This window comes from Engystomops pustulosus, chromosome 9 (genome assembly GCF_040894005.1).
Source record: "Engystomops pustulosus chromosome 9, aEngPut4.maternal, whole genome shotgun sequence".
NCBI classification, from domain to species: Eukaryota; Metazoa; Chordata; class Amphibia; order Anura; family Leptodactylidae; genus Engystomops; species Engystomops pustulosus.
The window spans coordinates 104119441-104140215 of NC_092419.1; the positions used below are offsets into that span (position 1 = coordinate 104119441).

At 47.9% G+C, this 20775-nt stretch overlaps 1 protein-coding gene across 4 annotated transcripts in view; it reads left to right on the forward strand.

Annotated features, from left to right (window-relative positions):
* SYN1 (synapsin I) overlaps positions 1-20775 on the forward strand; it is a 76718-nt gene that overhangs the window by 4393 nt on the left and 51550 nt on the right. For all 4 annotated transcript variants that reach the window (XM_072125123.1, XM_072125120.1, XM_072125121.1 and 1 more), the window contains exons 2-3: positions 8966-9023; positions 14239-14330. In XM_072125123.1, the coding sequence (XP_071981224.1) occupies positions 8966-9023; positions 14239-14330 (150 nt within the window). The remainder of the gene's footprint in view (positions 1-8965; positions 9024-14238; positions 14331-20775) is intronic.

Consider the following 20775-nt stretch of genomic DNA (forward strand, 5'->3'; position numbering starts at 1 on the left):
GAAGGGCAGGGTATAGAGGAGACTAGGAGAAGGGCAGGGTATAGGGGAGACTAGGAGAAGGGCAGGGTATAGAGGAGACTAGGGGAAGGGCAGGGTATAGAGGACACTAGGGGAACGGCCAACGCTACATAACGGTGACGGGTTAGCATATGTTGTGGTGAATGTAAGGGGTAAGTGTGATTGGTGCTAAGATGAGGACTATGGGCGTGGAGATGACTGATCTCAGGCTCATGTGGTTGTGTTTGAGGGTGTTGATGGGTACGGGCACCCCTCAGATAGTGGGCGTCCTGTGATCACTGTCCCCTATCTAGTATTATGATGTTAGTAAGGCTTATAATGATGATGTACCTGGACGGTGCCCGCCTGGCATCTGGTAATTCTGCATGACATGTGACTCTCGTCCTCCCGACGTGGCCGGTGCGGGCTGTGGATACTGCTACGGTAGGGGATGTGGTCTGGTGGCCACCATGTTGTACCCATTTACTGAAGCCGTACAGTAGTCCTGATTTCGGAGCACAGACTATCACCCCCATCCTCCCCGGCATGTGTTGAGGCGCCGGCATGAAGTGGAGTTCGGATCCGTTTAGCTAATTCCCGCTGAGGGGAAGCAGATGGCCCCTGCTAATTCACTCAGTGATGTGCAGGCACTAATTGTGGCAAGCAGGTTCTCAGTGCGGGGGTCTAGTGGTCTCCACAGCCTGTGTGCCCGGTGCGGGTGGGCGCAGATATGGGGGGGATGTTCTAATGATGGAGGTGTGGGATGATGCATGGCCTCAGGCCTCCTCCTACACCCATAGATGTTCCCCAGATTGTCATCGCTTTAGTCTATAATAAGGGGGGCAGCTGGCATCAAGACCCCATTCCCCAGGGATCACTAGTGGCAGATTGTGGCAAACTAGTTTCGTCTGTGTTTACATTGAGATGAAGGGGTGACTATGTTATACTTAACTAGAGGAATGGTCCTGGGTGTACATGGCTGCTCCATTCAGTGGTGTGCATGGGTGAAGCGCTGTACAGGGGTGTATTATTGGGGATGTCACATGTACCCCTGACACTTGGGGATGGAGATGGCTAAAGGGTCAGATACAGAGGTTCTCCATTACATAATACAGACATGTGATAGGATGAAGGAGGGACAGAAAGTGCAGAGCAATGATTAAAGATGAAGGATGGTCCCCAGGGTCAGGGGCACAGAGGAGGAACAATGGGGTAGTAATTATTACAGACTAACTGGAGGGTCCAGGAAATATCCACTGTGCAACCAAAACTACCATAAAACTGCCCCCTATATACAAGAATATAACTATTATAATACTGCCCCCTATGTACAAGAATATAACTACTATAATACTGCCCCCTATGTACAGGAATATAACTAGTATAATACTGCCTCCTATGTACAGGAATATAACTACTATAATACTGCCCCCTATGTACAGGAATATAACTACTATAATACTGCCCCCTATGTACAAGAATATAACTACTATAATACCGCCCCCTATGTACAAGAATATAACTACTATAATACTGCCCCCTATGTACAAGAATATAACTACTATAATACTGCCCCTTTGTACAAGAATATAATTACTATAATACTGCCCCTTTGTACAAGAATATAACTACTATAATACTGCCTCCTATGTACAAGAATATAACTACTATAATACTGCCCCCTATGTACAGGAATATAACTACTATAATACTGCCCCCTATGTACAAGAATATAACTACTATAATACTGCCCCCTATGTACAAGAATATAACTACTATAATACTGCCCCCTATGTACAGGAATATAACTACTATAATACTGCCCCCTATGTACAAGAATATAACTACTATAATACTGCCCCCTATGTACAAGAATATAACTTCTATAATAATGCCCCCATGTACAAGAATATAACTACTATAATACTGCCCTCTATGTACAAGAATATAACTACTATAATACTACCCCCTATGTACAGGAATATAACTAGTATGATACTACCCCCTATGTACAAGAATATAACTACTATAATACTGCCCTATGTACAAGAATATAACTACTATAATACTGCCCCCTATGTACAAGAATATAACTACTATAATACTGCCCCCTATGTACAAGACTATAACTACTATAATACTGCCCCTATGTACAAGAATATAACTACTATAATACTGCCCCCTATGTACAAGAATATAACTACTATAATACTGCGCCCTATGTACAAGAATATAACTACTATAATACTGCCCCCTATGTACAGGAATATAACTACTATAATACTGTCCCCTATGTACAAGAATATAACTACTATAATACTACCCCCTATGTACAAGACTATAACTACTATAATACTGCCCCCTATGTACAAGAATATAACTACTATAATACTGCCCCCTATGTACAAGAATATAACTACTATAATACTGCCCCCTATGTACAAGACTATAACTACTATAATACTGCCTCCTATGTACAATAATATAACTACTATAATACTGCCCCCTATGTACAAGACTATAACTACTATAATACTGCCTCCTATGTACAAGAATATAACTACTATAATACTGCCCCCTATGTACAAGAATATAACTACTATAATACTGCCCCCTATGTACAGGAATATAACTACTATAATACTGCCCCCTATGTACAAGAATATAACTACTATAATACCGCCCCCTATGTACAGGAATATAACTACTATAATACCGCCCCCTATGTACAAGAATATAACTACTATAATACTGCCCCCTATGTACAGGAATATAACTACTATAATACTGCCCCCTATGTACAAGAATATAACTACTATAATACTGCCCCCTATGTACAAGAATATAACTACTATAATACTGTCCCCTATGTACAAGAATATAACTACTATAATACTGCCTCCTATGTACAGGAATATAACTACTATAATACTGCCCCCTATGTACAGGAATATAACTACTATATTACTGTCCCCTATGTACAAGAATATAACTACTAAAACACTGCCCCCTATGTACAAGAATATAACTACTAAAATTCTGCCCCCTATGTACAAGAATATAACTACTATAACACTGCCCCCTATGTACAGGAATATAACTACTATAATACTGCCCTCTATGTACAAGAATATAACTACTATAATACTGTCCCCTATGTACAAGAATATAACTACTATAATACTGCCCCCTATGTACAACAATATAACTACTATAACACTGCCCCCTGTGTACAAGAATATAACTACTAAAATTCTGTCCCCTATGTACAGGAATATAACTACTATAATACTGCCCCCTATGTACAGGAATATAACTACTATAATACTGCCCTCTATGTACAAGAATATAACTACTATAATACTGTCCCCTATGTACAAGAATATAACTACTATAATACTGCCCCCTATGTACAAGAATATAACTACTATAATACTGCCCTCTATGTACAGGAATATAACTACTATAATACTGCCCCCTATGTACAAGAATATAACTACTATAATACTGCCCCCTATGTACAAGAGTATAACTACTATAATACTGCCCCCTATGTACAAGAATATAACTACTATAATACTGCCCCTTATGTACAAGAATATACCTACTATAATACTGTCCCCTATGTACAAGAATATAACTACTATAATGCTGCCCCCTATGTACAAGAATATAACTACTATAATACTGCCCCCTATGTACAGGAATACAACTACTATAATACTGCCCCCTATGTACAGGAATACAACTACTATAATACTGCCCCCTATGTACAAGAATATAACTACTATAATACTGCCCCCTATGTACAAGAATATAACTACTATAATACTGCCCCCTATGTACAGGGATATAACTACTATAATACTGCCCCCTATGTACAGGAATATAACTACTATAATACTGCCCCCTATGTATAGGAATATAACCACTATAATACTGCCCCCTATGTACAGGAAAATAACTACTATAATACTGCCCCCTATGTACAGGAATATAACTACTATAATACTGCCCCCTATGTACAGGAATATAACTACTATAATACTGCCCCCTATGTACAAGAATATAACTACTATAATACTGCCCCCTATGTACAGGAATATAACTACTATAATACTGCCCCCTATGTATAGGAATATAACCACTATAATACTGCCCCCTATGTACAGGAATATAACTACTATAATACTGCCCCCTATGTATAGGAATATAACCACTATAATACTGCCCCCTATGTGTAAGAATAGAGATCACCACTTGAGAATGGGATGATACAGCAGTCAGTGTGATATATGGAATATACGGTTGGGGGTCTGAGGATGATGAGGGAGGGGACGTTCTCTGATATCAGAGTGATGCTACGAGGTGGATGCTGGCTGTGTGTAGGGTCTGGTATATTCCTCAGGGTCTCTGGCTCCTTCTATATTACAGTATAGATTACACTGACTCTGTAGAGCGGTTACTTATGATAATTGGCCTTGTAGCTGTGGGGGCGGCCGCTAGATCAATATTCCTATTGTAACCTCCGCTCCACATCCAACCTTATGTTCTGATGTACAGGCGTCTGCAGGAGAGAGAAAAGATAGAAAGATATGAGATAGATGGATAGATATGAGATAGATAGATAGATAGATAGATATGAGATAGATAGATAGATAGATAGATAGATAGCTATGAGATAGATAGATAGGATAGATAGATATGAGATGGAGAGATAGATATGAGATAGATAGATAGATATGAGATAGATAGATAGATAGATATGAGATAGATAGATAGATAGATAGATAGATATGAGATAGATAGATAGATAGATATGAGATAGATAGATAGATAGATAGGAGATAGATAGATAGATATTTGTAGGAAAGAGGCAGCACTCCAAAGTACATGGAAAAGGGTGAAGCTTTTATTCCATGTGCAACGTTTCGGCGTTGTGGCACGCCTTTTTCAAGCATGAAAAAGGCGTGCCACAACGCCGAAACGTTGCACATGGAATAAAAGCTTCACCCTTTTCCACGTACTTTGGAGTGCTGCCTCTTTCCTACAAATATCTTGACGGACCCCAGCCAAGGGTCCTACGGCTGTTGCACCCTCGCCTGCCTGTGCTGCTTCAGACTCTCCTTCTTTTTTTTAGATAGATAGATAGATAGAAGATAGATAGATAGATAGATAGATAGATAGATAGATGGATATGAGATAGATATGAGATAGATAGGAGATAGATAGATAGATAGATAGATAGATAGATGGGAGATAGATAGACAGATAGATAGATAGATAGATAGATAGATGGGAGATAGATAGGAGATGGATAGATAGATAGATAGATAGATAGATAGATGGGAGATAGATAGACAGACAGATAGATAGATAGATAGATAGATAGATGGATAGGAGATAGATAGGAGATAGATATGAGATGGATACGAGAGATAGATAGATAGATAGATAGATAGGAGATAGATAGATGGATAGGAGATAGATATGAGATAGATAGATAGATAGATATGAGATAGATGGATAGGAGATAGATGCCACTAGCCCTGGCTCCCATCATTCCTGTTGTGTCCTATGCAGCAATGTACAGTAAGTGTCTGTGTCTGTAGGTGAAGGACAGGGATGTCTTCCCTCTTTCCTCGTTATATAAGGATGTAATTTATTTATACGGCAGTTTTTCCGCTCGGCCGCCCTCCGGTCCTCCCCCTGCAGCCGCTCTGCAGATTATAACCTCCATAAGCATTATAATAGCCGGGGCCATAAAGCTGCGGCCGGGGCCCCTGTGGCCATCACTCATGGTAGCGGGCGGACACGTCGCTTATACCTGGTCATGGCGCTCCCCGGAGCAGAGCTGGGATAATACCGCCCTATTGGTTTCATCCTCTGGTAAATTGCACCCTATTAGCGCTCAGGGGGAGGAGGGGGATGCTGCTGCTGCTGCTGATGCTGCTGCCGTGGCGATCGCATCTGCAGGACGAGGATTCTTCAAGATTAGCCGCACATCTCAGCTCTGAATGTAATCTGCCTGATACTAGGACATGTGATGTCATCGCTCCCGAGCAGTGATGTCACTCACATCCTCAATGTTATGGCATCAATCCACCAGGATCACAGTATCCTATATCCATAGGGGACCCTATAAGGTGGGGGATATAGAGTGTATGATATCTGGCGCCCCCCTTGGGCACAGGTAGGGGCGGTCAGGTGATGCTGGATAGGCAGAGGTATCGGAGGTGTCGGTATCACGCTGCCCCCCACTCCCCCCATCACCAGCCGCTCTGATTTCTGTCTCCCGCTGCATCCAAGGAAAAAAAAAAGTGCTAAGTAATTTCACAGCCTCGCCCCCTCACTCCCGAAATATGTGCGGCACAGATAAAAGACCGGGCAGTGATTCACATTGTGCGAGGAGCCGAAGGAAGATAAGGCGCACGGATAAATAGGCTTAAAGGCTGCAGATCCCCAGAGCGGAGGGGATGGAGGAGCCTCGGGGAAGGAGCTCGGCAGCCAATCAGAGCAAGGCTGCAGTCATGCGGGGGGCTACAGGCTCCGAATATACATCTGCCACCGCTAGATCCTTGACATGTGTCCGCACACTACAAAAAGCATCCGTAAGGGGTTGTAGTGATGGATATCATGTTATGGCCCGGACACCCCCCACAACACGGAGTGTTACAGGAACAGACCAAAATATATCCGCATAAAAACCTTTATTTTGCAAAAAAAAAATGTGATAACGATTAGAAAACAGCAAAGACTGGAGCACAGAGAAAGATTATACAGGCAGTCCCCGGGTTACGTACAAGATAGGGTCTGTAGGATTGTTCTTAAGTTGAATTTGTATGTAAGTCGGAACTGTATATTTTATTATTGTAATCCCAGACAGAACTTTTTTGGTCTCTGTGACAATTGGATTTTAAAAATGTTGGGTTGTCATAAGAACCGGAATTTACAATAAAGTTCAATTACAGACGCCTGTGATAACTGTTACAGCTGATCATTGTAGCCTAGGACTAAAGTACAATAAATTACCAATATCCAGAGGTCCGTTTGTAACTAGGGGTCGTATGTAAGTCGAGTGTTCTTAAGTAGGGGACCGCCTGTAATGGCATTTTCTTTAGGTCCCAGCAGTCACCAATGAGTAGGGAGAGCACAGGACCTCAGGGACTCACTAGCCTCTCTGCTGGGATCTGCTCCACTCTTCTTCCAGTCTTGGCCAGAACTTTGTCTCCAAGGATTTTCCAGGGTTTTTTGGGGGTTTACATCAGGACTGTGTTGTTGAAGAAGGTTCTGATACACACTTTCATTCACTCGGCCATATAGCTGTGTGATATGTCCAACTCCTGCTGCAGAAAACATTCCCCAAACCAGGACACTTCCTCCACCTCCTTTCACTGACTTCTTTACACACTTTAGGTTCAGTCTTTCCCCAATTTGCCAATAAACATAATGTTGAAATCCAAATAATCCCATCAATATTATCCTCATTAAAATGAACTGTGGACACTTCTCCTTTGTCCACACAACCTGCTCCTCAGCAGAGGTGAGTGTAGCCTTTTGAGATACTTACCCTGTTCAGCAGTTCTAGATGCTGTAATGAAATGATTCCCCATGGAGATTCTCTGCATTATCCTGTCCTCTCTTGCATTTGCTTTTTGGGGGCGAGCAGCCTTCTTGGGGGACTTGAATAAATCTGTGTTGTTGTAAAGATGCGATATTCTAGAAATCACAGACTTGGAACGACCAAAGCCTCTTGCTATGTCTGATAGGGCCCCCCCTTCATCCGGACAACCTGCTGCCGGAGGCAATGTCAGTGAAAACTAGAGAGTTACTGCCAGTTACATCGGGTTCGTGAGATTATTAAAGAAATTATCAGCAGGTGGCAGATTATCGCCAATAACTTGCTGGTATCTTGGCGCAGACACTTTATAAACACACCACCTGCAGAAGTTTGTTCCGTCTTAGTGCAAAGTCAGACAGAAAACTGGTGCAAACACCTTAATAAATGTGAGAAGTCTGCAGCAGATAGTTATGTAGGACCTCCAGCTGGATGCTCCTCAATAGCAGCAGATCACCCAGCTTTCCCACCTCCAACCGGCAGATATTGAATGTCGCCCTGCAGCAGAGCAGGGGCGCGTTTAGTGCACCCGCAGTGATTCACTCCTGTTCTCTGCTTCTATCCAACATCTGCCTTTTCCCTGAGTACATGGAATTTATGAAAGAAAATGGGGCTCATTTACTTACCCGTTCCTGTCGCGATCCCGCGGTGCGTTGTCCGACACTGATTCGGGGCTGCCAGAAGTCACTAAGATCGTGCGTCCGATTTTCTGCATGTGTCGCTTCCCCTGCTGAGGTCCGCCGGAGTTCACCTTCTTCTTCCCGGTGCATGTGAGTGTGCGATTCGGACCCTTAGTAAATGAGCCCCAATCTGTCTGGATGTGGAGGAGGAAGGATGTCGGGGTGACCCCGTGTAGGATGGAGCGGGGTGCGGCCAGATGCTCCATACGATCTGGACCTGGTGCTGTGGCGGATGAGACTCGGTGTCTTTGCTGGTCCCAGTGGACCTGTTCAGGACCTTTCGGCCGCTGGGTCTTAAGCGTCTGCTGATCCCGCAGTCTGATCATCTCCTTCATCGCTTCATAATTCGGTGAACGTCTCCCCCCAGTGACATCACATTTATCTTTATCTGAGAGATGATTACTGGCTTCTCCATCCCTCTGTCTCCTCTATAGATGTGCAGGACGCAGTGTAACGTATGGGGCTGGAGGGAGAGGGGTCCTCTATAGGTGGAGAGGGGTCCTCTGGTCTGAGGTCAGCCGGGTCATCCCTCCAGACCTGGGGCGCTGCTGAGTGATGTTCACACGTCCCGTGGACAGTTTTGGGTGCTGCTCTTGCAGTGACTAGAGCGCGGGAGAGGCTTTTCTGATCTTCGTGCTATTTCTCATTGAATATTTCCTTTATATTTCAGGGTGAAAATATTTAAAGGGAAGAAAATCAGCGGAGAGTTTGACATCAAAGTGGAACAAGTAAGTGACGAGATCCGTATAAACCCCCTCTATCCCATCCAGAACCCACACCCCAAGAAGGGGACCACATGCCTAGGGGGATATCCTGAGGTGTGGATGTGTCCTTCCCACAGTATACAGACCCCAGACCAGAGCCTCCGGTATACAGACCCCAGACCAGAACCTCCTGTATACAGACCCCAGACCAGAACCTCCTGTATACAGACCCCAGACCAGAACCTCCTGTATACAGACCCCAGACCAGAACCTCCTGTATACAGACCCCAGACCAGAGCCTCCTGTATACAGACCCCAGACCAGAGCCTCCGGTATACAGACCCCAGACCAGAACCTCCTGTATACAGACCCCAGAGCAGAACCTCCTGTATACAGACCCCAGACCAGAGCCTCCGGTATACAGACCCCAGACCAGAACCTCCTGTATACAGACCCCAGACCAGAACCTCCTGTATACAGACCCCAGACCAGAACCTCCTGTATACAGACCCCAGACCAGAACCTCCTGTATACAGACCCCAGACCAGAGCCTCCTGTATACAGACCCCAGACCAGAGCCTCTTGTATACAGACCCCAGAGCAGAGCCTCCTGTATACAGACCCCAGACCAGAACCTCCTGTATACAGACCCCAGACCAGAGCCTCCTGTATACAGACCCCAGACCAGAACCTCCGGTATACAGACCCCAGACCAGAACCTCCGGTATACAGACCCCAGACCAGAACCTCCGGTATACAGACCCCAGACCAGAGCCTCCTGTATACAGACCCCAGACCAGAACCTTCTGTATACAGACCCCAGACCAGAACCTCCTGTATACAGACCCCAGACCAGAGCCTCCTGTATACAGACCCCAGACCAGAACCTCCGGTATACAGACCCCAGACCAGAACCTCCTGTATACAGACCCCAGACCAGAGCCTCCTGTATACAGACCCCCAGACCAGAACCTTCTGTATACAGACCCCAGACCAGAACCTCCTGTATACAGACCCCAGACCAGAGCCTCCTGTATACAGACCCCAGACCAGAACCTCCGGTATACAGACCCCAGACCAGAACCTCCTGTATACAGACCCCAGACCAGAGCCTCCTGTATACAGACCCCAGACCAGAACCTCCGGTATACAGACCCCAGACCAGAGCCTCTGGTATACAGACCCCAGACCAGAACCTCCGGTATACAGACCCCAGACCAGAGCCTCCTGTATACAGACCCCAGACCAGAACCTCCGGTATACAGACCCCAGACCAGAGCCTCCGGTATACAGACCCCAGACCAGAACCTCCTGTATACAGACCCCAGACCAGAGCCTCCTGTATACAGACCCCAGACCAGAGCCTCCTGTATACAGACCCCAGACCAGAACCTCCTGTATACAGACCCCAGACCAGAACCTCCTGTATACAGACCCCAGACCAGAACCTCCTGTATACAGACCCCAGACCAGAGCCTCCTGTATACAGACCCCAGACCAGAGCCTCCTGTATACAGACCCCAGACCAGAGCCTCCGGTATACAGACCCCAGACCAGAACCTCCTGTATACAGACCCCAGAGCAGAACCTCCTGTATACAGACCCCAGACCAGAGCCTCCGGTATACAGACCCCAGACCAGAACCTCCTGTATACAGACCCCAGACCAGAACCTCCTGTATACAGACCCCAGACCAGAACCTCCTGTATACAGACCCCAGACCAGAACCTCCTGTATACAGACCCCAGACCAGAGCCTCCTGTATACAGACCCCAGACCAGAGCCTCTTGTATACAGACCCCAGAGCAGAGCCTCCTGTATACAGACCCCAGACCAGAACCTCCTGTATACAGACCCCAGACCAGAGCCTCCTGTATACAGACCCCAGACCAGAACCTCCGGTATACAGACCCCAGACCAGAACCTCCGGTATACAGACCCCAGACCAGAACCTCCGGTATACAGACCCCAGACCAGAACCTCCGGTATACAGACCCCAGACCAGAGCCTCCTGTATACAGACCCCAGACCAGAACCTTCTGTATAAAGACCCCAGACCAGAACCTCCTGTATACAGACCCCAAACCAGAGCCTCCTGTATACAGACCCCAGACCAGAACCTCCGGTATACAGACCCCAGACCAGAACCTCCTGTATACAGACCCCAGACCAGAGCCTCCTGTATACAGACCCCCAGACCAGAACCTTCTGTATACAGACCCCAGACCAGAACCTCCTGTATACAGACCCCAGACCAGAGCCTCCTGTATACAGACCCCAGACCAGAACCTCCGGTATACAGACCCCAGACCAGAACCTCCTGTATACAGACCCCAGACCAGAGCCTCCTGTATACAGACCCCAGACCAGAACCTCCGGTATACAGACCCCAGACCAGAGCCTCCGGTATACAGACCCCAGACCAGAACCTCCTGTATACAGACCCCAGACCAGAGCCTCCTGTATACAGACCCCAGACCAGAGCCTCCTGTATACAGACCCCAGACCAGAGCCTCCTGTATACAGACCCCAGACCAGAACCTCCTGTATACAGACCCCAGACCAGAACCTCCTGTATACAGACCCCAGACCAGAACCTCCTGTATACAGACCCCAGACCAGAGCCTCCTGTATACAGACCCCCAGACCAGAACCTTCTGTATACAGACCCCCAAACCAGAACCTTCTGTATACAGACCCCCAGACCAGAACCTTCTGTATACAGACCCCCGGGCCAGAACCTCACGTATACAGACCCCTGGACCAGAACCTCACGTATACAGACCCCTGGACCAGAACCTCACGTATACAGGCCCCTGGACCAGAACCTCCTGTATACAGACCCCCGGACCAGAACCTTCTGTATACAGACCCCAGAGCAGAACCTCCTGTATACAGACCCCAGACCAGAACCTCCTGTATACAGACCCCAGACCAGAACCTCCTGTATACAGACCCCCAGACCAGAACCTCCTGTATACAGACCCCCAGACCAGAACCTTCTGTATACAGACCCCCAGACTAGAGCCTCCTGTATACAGACCCCAGACCAGAGCCTCCTGTATACAGACCCCAGAACAGAACTTCCCGTATACAGACCAGAGCCTCCCGTATACAGACCCCAGAGCAGAACCTCCTGTATACAGACCCCAGACCAGAACCTCCTGTATACAGACCCCAGACCAGAACCTCCTGTATACAGACCCCAGACCAGAACCTCCTGTATACAGACCCCAGGCCAGAACCTCCTGTATACAGACCCCAGGCCAGAACCTCCTGTATACAGACCCCAGGCCAGAACCTCCTGTATACAGACCCCAGACCAGAACCTCCTGTATACAGACCCCAGACCAGAACCTCCCGTATACAGACCCCAGACCAGAACCTCCTGTATACAGACCCCCAGACCAGAACCTCCTGTATACAGACCCCCAGACCAGAACCTTCTGTATACAGACCCCCAGACTAGAGCCTCCTGTATACAGACCCCAGACCAGAGCCTCCTGTATACAGACCCCAGAACAGAACTTCCCGTATACAGACCAGAGCCTCCCGTATACAGACCCCAGAGCAGAACCTCCTGTATACAGACCCCAGAGCAGAACCTCCTGTATACAGACCCCAGACCAGAACCTCCTGTATACAGACCCCAGAGCAGAACCTCCTGTATACAGACCCCAGAGCAGAACCTCCTGTATACAGACCCCAGAGCAGAACCTCCTGTATACAGACCCCAGAGCAGAACCTCCTGTATACAGACCCCAGAGCAGAACCTCCTGTATACAGACCCCAGAGCAGAACCTCCTGTATACAGACCCCAGAGCAGAACCTCCTGTATACAGACCCCAGAGCAGAACCTCCTGTATACAGACCCCAGAGCAGAACCTCCTGTATACAGACCCCAGAGCAGAACCTCCTGTATACAGACCCCAGAGCAGAACCTCCTGTATACAGACCCCAGAGCAGAACCTCCTGTATACAGACCCCAGAGCAGAACCTCCTGTATACAGACCCCAGAGCAGAACCTCCTGTATACAGACCCCAGGCCAGAACCTCCTGTATACAGACCCCAGACCAGAACCTCCCGTATACAGACCCCAGAGCAGAGCCTCCTGTATACAGACCCCAGAGCAGAACCTCCTGTATACAGACCCCAGAGCAGAACCTCCTGTATACAGACCCCAGAGCAGAACCTCCTGTATACAGACCCCAGAGCAGAACCTCCTGTATACAGACCCCAGACCAGAACCTCCTGTATACAGACCCCAGACCAGAACCTCCTGTATACAGACCCCAGACCAGAACCTCCTGTATACAGACCCCAGACCAGAACCTCCTGTATACAGACCCCAGACCAGAACCTCCTGTATACAGACCCCAGACCAGAACCTCATGTATACAGACCCCAGGCCAGAACCTCCTGTATACAGACCCCAGACCAGAACCTCCTGTATACAGACCCCAGACCAGAACCTCCCGTATACAAGCCCCAGAACAGAACTTCCCGTATACAGACCAGAGCCTCCCCTATACAGACCCCAGAGCAGAACCTCCTGTATACAGACCCCAGAGCAGAACCTCCTGTATACAGACCCCAGAGCAGAACCTCCTGTATACAGACCCCAGAGCAGAACCTCCTGTATACAGACCCCAGACCAGAACCTCCTGTATACAGACCCCAGACCAGAGCCTCCGGTATACAACCCCCAGACCATATATATGGAGCTCAGACCATAAGTCCAGCTACTCCCCCCTCATTGTTGCTGCACTTGTCTCGTTGTCACCCATTCCCGGCTCCCTGTATTGGACTGGGAATAGAGGAAAACTTAGACACATGGATAAGGGGATCCCTCTATTCCTGAGAGTCTCCTGGACATTTGGGGGGTGGGTAGGTATTGTGCTACGTGCTCCCTCCATCACTAGCGCTGGCATGGCTCCCGTCCTTGCTATTATTCATGCCCGCCAGCAGCCATTACCAGCTCTTGTGGGACCGCGCTGCAGCGTTTTACGGGCTGAAATATCTGTTTCTATAAAGGATCCATAAAACACGGTTTAAAGCCGGAGATGAAACATCGCTCGTTCCTGCCACGTCGGATCCTCAGCGGGACGCAAAAAATAATATATTTTTTTACACTCAGTATTTAGTAGTCGTCCATACTGATGCACATAACTGTAATGCAAGGTCTTTCCAGTAATACAACCCTCATCATCCATGTACATTGTCCTATTATATTCACAGGCAGAGTTCTCTGATCTGAACCTGGTGGCCCACTCTAACGGGACCTTCTCTGTGGACCTGGAGGTGATGAGGAATGGAGTGAAGGTGGTCAGGTGCGTCTCCCTCTCTTGTACTGCTCGCCCTATATACATATGGGGCATCGCTTTATGGGCAGTGGCGGGTCCTGTGATAGGGGTAAATCTGGGCTGCGGGAATGGCCAATAGCAGATCCTGGCAGTAAATAGGATTAGAAAATGTCTTTAAAGGGAACCATGTGCTCCTTTACCCCATGAAATCTTATACTCAGTGTGCCCCTATACCCCATGTAATGCTGTACCCCTTGTGCCCCTATACCCCATGTAATGCTGTACCCCTTGTGCCCTTATACTCCATGTGTGCCTATACCCCATGTAATGCTGTACCCCTTGTGCCCCTATACCCCATGTAATGCTGTACCCCTTGTGCCCTTATACTCCATGTGCGCCTATATCCCATGAAATCCTATACCCCCTGTGCTCCTGTACCCCATATAATGCTGTATCCCTTGTGCCCTTATACCCCATGTGCCCCTGTACCCCATGAAATCCTATACTACCTGTGCTCCTGTACCCCATGTGCCCCTGTACCCCATGAAATCCTATACTACCTGTGCTCCTGTACCCCATGTGCCCCTGTACCCCATGAAATCCTATACTACCTGTGCTCCTGTACCCCATGTGCCCCTGTACCCCATGAAATCCTATACTACCTGTGCTCTTGTAGCCCTTATACCCCATATCATAAAAGACATATTCCAACCTTCTACATAGCTAGAATCTGCCATCACTTTTATATTGATGGAGGTCCCACCTGTGAGACCTCCTCTGATTGTGACAGGGGCCCTGTGGCTGACAATCACCCCTCCTCCTGCTCTGGTGGGTATATAATGGGTATCCTGGTACCTGCGGGCTCTCTCACATCTCACCCCTCCTGCTCTGGTGGGTATATAATGGGTATCTGGGTACCTGCGGGCTCTCACATCTCACCCCTCCTGCTCTGGTGGGTATATAATGGGTATCTGGGTACCTGCGGGCTCTCACATCTCACCCCTCCTGCTCTGGTGGGTATATAATGGGTATCTGGGTACCTGCGGGCTCTCACATCTCACCCCTCCTGCTCTGGTGGGTATATAATGGGTATCCTGGTACCTGCTTTCTCACATCTCACCCCTCCTGCTCTGGTGGGTATATAATGGGTATCCTGGTACCTGCAGGCTCTCACATCTCACCCCTCCTGCTCTGGTGGGTATATAATGGGTATCTGGGTACCTGCGGGCTCTCACATCTCACCCCTCCTGCTCTGGTGGGTATATAATGGGTATCTGGGTACCTGCGGGCTCTCACATCTCACCCCTCCTGCTCTGGTGGGTATATAATGGGTATCTGGGTACCTGCGGGCTCTCACATCTCACCCCCCCTGCTCTGGTGGGTATATAATGGGTATCCTGGTACCTGCTTTCTCACATCTCACCCCTCCTGCTCTGGTGGGTATATAATGGGTATCCTGGTACCTGCAGGCTCTCACATCTCACCCCTCCTGCTCTGGTGGGTATATAATGGGTATCCTGGTACCTGCAGGTTCTCTCACATCTCACCTCCTCCTGCTCTGGTGGGTATATAATGGGTATCCTGGTACCTGCAGGCTCTCACATCTCACCCCTCCTGCTCTGGTGGGTATATAATGGGTATCCTGGTACCTGCGGGCTCTCACATCTCACCTCCTCCTGCTCTGGTGGGTATATAATGGGTATCCTGGTACCTGCAGGCTCTCACATCTCACCCCTCCTGCTCTGGTGGGTATATAATGGGTATCCTGGGACCTGCAGGTTCTCTCACATCTCACCTCCTCCTGCTCTGGTGGGTATATAATGGGTATCCTGGTACCTGCAGGCTCTCACATCTCACACCTCCTGCTCTGGTTGGTATATAATGGGTATCCTGGTACCTGCGGGCTCTCACATCTCACCTCCTCCTGCTCTGGTGGGTATATAATGGGTATCCTGGTACCTGCGGGCTCTCACATCTCACCTCCTCCTGCTCTGGTGGGTATATAATGGGTATCCTGGTACCTGCGGGCTCTCACATCTCATCTCCTCCTGCTCTGGTGGGTATATAATGGGTATCCTGGTACCTGCGGGCTCTCACATCTCATCTCCTCCTGCTCTGGTGGGTATATAATGGGTATCTGGGTACCTGCGGGATCTCTCACATCTCCCCTTCTCCGGCTCTGGTGAGTATATAATGGGTATCTGGGTACCTGCGGGCTCTCACATCTCACCTCCTCCTGCTCTGGTGGGTATATAATTGGGGTCTCAGTACTGGAGCTGAGAGCGGTGACCACTTTTGGGGGCCCCAGCAGTGCATAGAACATGCTATATAGGTCAGTATGGAAAGCCCCCCCATACTGGCTGGGACTTAGGTACAGGGTGTCATTCACACACAGGAGCAGCGCTCACATCCCTCATCACTCATTACATGGGAGAGTCTAATTACAGCTCCAGCTGCTGCTACTGTGCACAGTGCCCCCATGTGGAGAGCATGGAGTACTGCAACAAGTGATAGTGGATGAGGCTGGTATCATGGGCATAGTGATAGTGGGTGAGGCTGGTATAGTGGGTATAGTGATAGTGGGTGAGGCTGGTATCGTGGGTATAGTGATAGTGGGTGAGGCTGGTATCATGGGTATAGTGATAGTGGGTGAGGCTGGTATCATGGGTATAGTGATAGTGGGTGAGGCTGGTATCATGGGTATAGTGATAGTGGGTGAGGCTGGTATCATGGGTATAGTGATAGTGGATGAGGCTGGTATCATGGGTATAGTGATAGTGGATGAGGCTGGTATCATGGGTATAGTGATAGTGGATGAGGCTGGTATCATGGGTATAGTGATAGTGGATGAGGCTGGTATCATGGGTATAGTGATAGTGGATGAGGCTGGTATCATGGGTATAGTGATAGTGGGTGAGGCTGGTATAGTGGGTATAGTGATAGTGGATGAGGCTGGTATCATGGGTATAGTGATAGTGGATGAGGCTGGTATAGTGGGTATAGTGATAGTGGATGAGGCTGGTATCATGGGTATAGTGATAGTGGGTGAGGCTGGTATAGTGATAGTGGGTGAGGCTGGTATAGTGGGTATAGTGATAGTGGGTGAGGCTGGTATAGTGATAGTGGGTGAGGCTGGTATAGTGGGTATAGTGAAAGTGGGTGAGGCTGGTATAGTGGGTATAGTGATAGTGGGTGAGGCTGGTATCATGGGTATAGTGATAGTGGATGAGGCTGGTATCATGGGTATAGTGATAGTGGATGAGGCTGGTATCATGGGTATCGTGATAGTGGATGAGGCTGGTATAGTGGGTATAGTGATAGTGGGTGAGGCTGGTATCATGGGTATAGTGATAGTGGGTGAGGCCGGTATAGTGATAGTGGGTGAGGCTGGTATCATGGGTATAGTGATAGTGGATGAGGCTGGTATCATGGGTATAGTGATAGTGGATGAGGCTGGTATCATGGGTATAGTGATAGTGGATGAGGCTGGTATCATGGGTATAGTGATAGTGGATGAGGCTGGTATCATGGGTATAGTGATAGTGGTTGAGGCTGGTATCATGGGTATAGTGATAGTGGATGAGGCTGGTATCATGGGTATAGTGATAGTGGGTGAGGCTGGTATAGTGGGTATAGTGATAGTGGGGGAGGCTGGTATCATGGGTATAGTGATAGTGGGGGAGGCTGGTATCATGGGTATAGTGATAGTGGGTGAGGCTGGTATCATGGGTATAGTGATAGTGGGTGAGGCTGGTATCATGGGTATAGTGATAGTGGATGAGGCTGGTATAGTGGGTATAGTGATAGTGGATGAGGCTGGTATCATGGGTATAGTGATAGTGGGTGAGGCTGGTATAGTGGGTATAGTGATAGTGGGTGAGGCTGGTATAGTGGGTATAGTGATAGTGGATGAGGCTGGTATCATGGGTATAGTGATAGTGGGTGAGGCTGGTATAGTGGGTATAGTGATAGTGGATGAGGCTGGTATCATGGGTATAGTGATAGTGGATGAGGCTGGTATAGTGGTTATAGTGATAGTGGGTGAGGCTGGTATAGTGGGTATAGTGATAGTGGGTGAGGCTGGTATAGTGGGTATAGTGATAGTGGGTGAGGCTGGTATAGTGGGTATAGTGATAGTGGGTGAGGCTGGTATAGTGGGTATAGTGATAGTGGATGAGGCTGGTATCATGGGTATAGTGATAGTGGGTGAGGCTGGTATAGTGGGTATAGTGATAGTGGATGAGGCTGGTATAGTGGGTATAGTGATAGTGGGTGAGGCTGGTATAGTGGGTATAGTGATAGTGGATGAGGCTGGTATCATGGGTATAGTGATAGTGGGTGAGGCTGGTATAGTGGGTATAGTGATAGTGGATGAGGCTGGTATCATGGGTATAGTGATAGTGGATGAGGCTGGTATAGTGGTTATAGTGATAGTGGGTGAGGCTGGTATAGTGGGTATAGTGATAGTGGGTGAGGCTGGTATAGTGGGTATAGTGATAGTGGGTGAGGCTGGTATAGTGGGTATAGTGATAGTGGGTGAGGCTGGTATAGTGGGTATAGTGATAGTGGGTGAGGCTGGTATCATGGGTATAGTGATAGTGGATGAGGCTGGTATAGTGGGTATAGTGATAGTGGATGAGGCTGGTATAGTGGGTATAGTGATAGTGGGTGAGGCTGGTATAGTGGGTATAGTGATAGTGGGTGAGGCTGGTATCATGGGTATAGTGATAGTGGATGAGGCTGGTATCATGGGTATAGTGATAGTGGGTGAGGCTGGTATCATGGGTATAGTGATAGTGGATGAGGCTGGTATCATGGGTATAGTGATAGTGGATCAGGCTGGTATCATGGGTATAGTGATAGTGGATGAGGCTGGTATCATGGGTATAGTGATAGTGGATGAGGCTGGTATCATGGGTATAGTGATAGTGGGTGAGGCTGGTATAGTGGGTATAGTGATATTGGGTGAGGCTGGTATAGTGATAGTGGGTGAGGCTGGTATAGTGGGTATAGTGATAGTGGGTGAGGCTGGTATAGTGGGTATAGTGATAGTGGATGAGGCTGGTATAGTGGGTATAGTGATAGTGGGTGAGGCTGGTATAGTGGGTATAGTGATAGTGGGTGAGGCTGGTATCATGGGTATAGTGATAGTGGATGAGGCTGGTATCATGGGTATAGTGATAGTGGATGAGGCTGGTATCATGGGTATAGTGATAGTGGATGAGGCTGGTATAGTGGGTATAGTGATAGTGGGTGAGGCTGGTATCATGGGTATAGTGATAGTGGTTGAGGCTGGTATAGTGGGTATAGTGATAGTGGGTGAGGCTGGTATCATGGGTATAGTGATAGTGGGTGAGGCCGGTATAGTGGGTATAGTGATAGTGGGTGAGGCTGGTATAGTGGGTATAGTGATAGTGGATGAGGCTGGTATAGTGGGTATAGTGAGAGTGGATGAGGCTGGTATCATGGGTATAGTGATAGTGGGTGAGGCTGGTATAGTGGGTATAGTGATAATGGATGAGGCTGGTATAGTGGGTATAGTGATAGTGGATGAGGCTGGTATAGTGGGTATAGTGATAGTGGGTGAGGCTGGTATAGTGGGTATAGTGATAGTGGATGAGGCTGGTGTCATGGGTATAGTGATAGTGGGTGAGGCTGGTATCATGGGTATAGTGATAGTGGATGAGGCTGGTATCATGGGTATAGTGATAGTGGATGAGGCTGGTATAGTGGTTATAGTGATAGTGGGTGAGGCTGGTATAGTGGGTATAGTGATAGTGGGTGAGGCTGGTATAGTGGGTATAGTGATAGTGGATGAGGCTGGTATAGTGGGTATAGTGATAGTGGATGAGGCTGGTATAGTGGGTATAGTGATAGTGGGTGAGGCTGGTATAGTGGGTATAGTGATAGTGGGTGAGGCTGGTATAGTGGGTATAGTGATAGTGGGTGAGGCTGGTATAGTGGGTATAGTGATAGTGGATGAGGCTGGTATAGTGGGTATAGTGATATTGGGTGAGGCTGGTATAGTGATAGTGGGTGAGGCTGGTATAGTGGGTATAGTGATAGTGGGTGAGGCTGGTATAGTGGGTATAGTGATAGTGGGTGAGGCTGGTATCATGGGTATAGTGATAGTGGGTGAGGCTGGTATAGTGGGTATAGTGATAGTGGGTGAGGCTGGTATAGTGGGTATAGTGATAGTTGGGAAGGCTGGTATAGTGGGTATAGTGATAGTTGGGAAGGCTGGTATAGTGATAGTGGGTGAGGCTGGTATAGTGATAGTGGATGAGGCTGGTTTCATGGGTATAGTGATAGTGGATGAGGCTGGTATCATGGGTATAGTGTTAGTGGGTGAGGCTGGTATAGTGGGTATAGTGATAGTGGGTGAGACTGGTATAGTGGGTATAGTGATAGTGGATGAGGCTGGTATAGTGATAGTGGATGAGGCTGGTATCATGGGTATAGTGATAGTGGA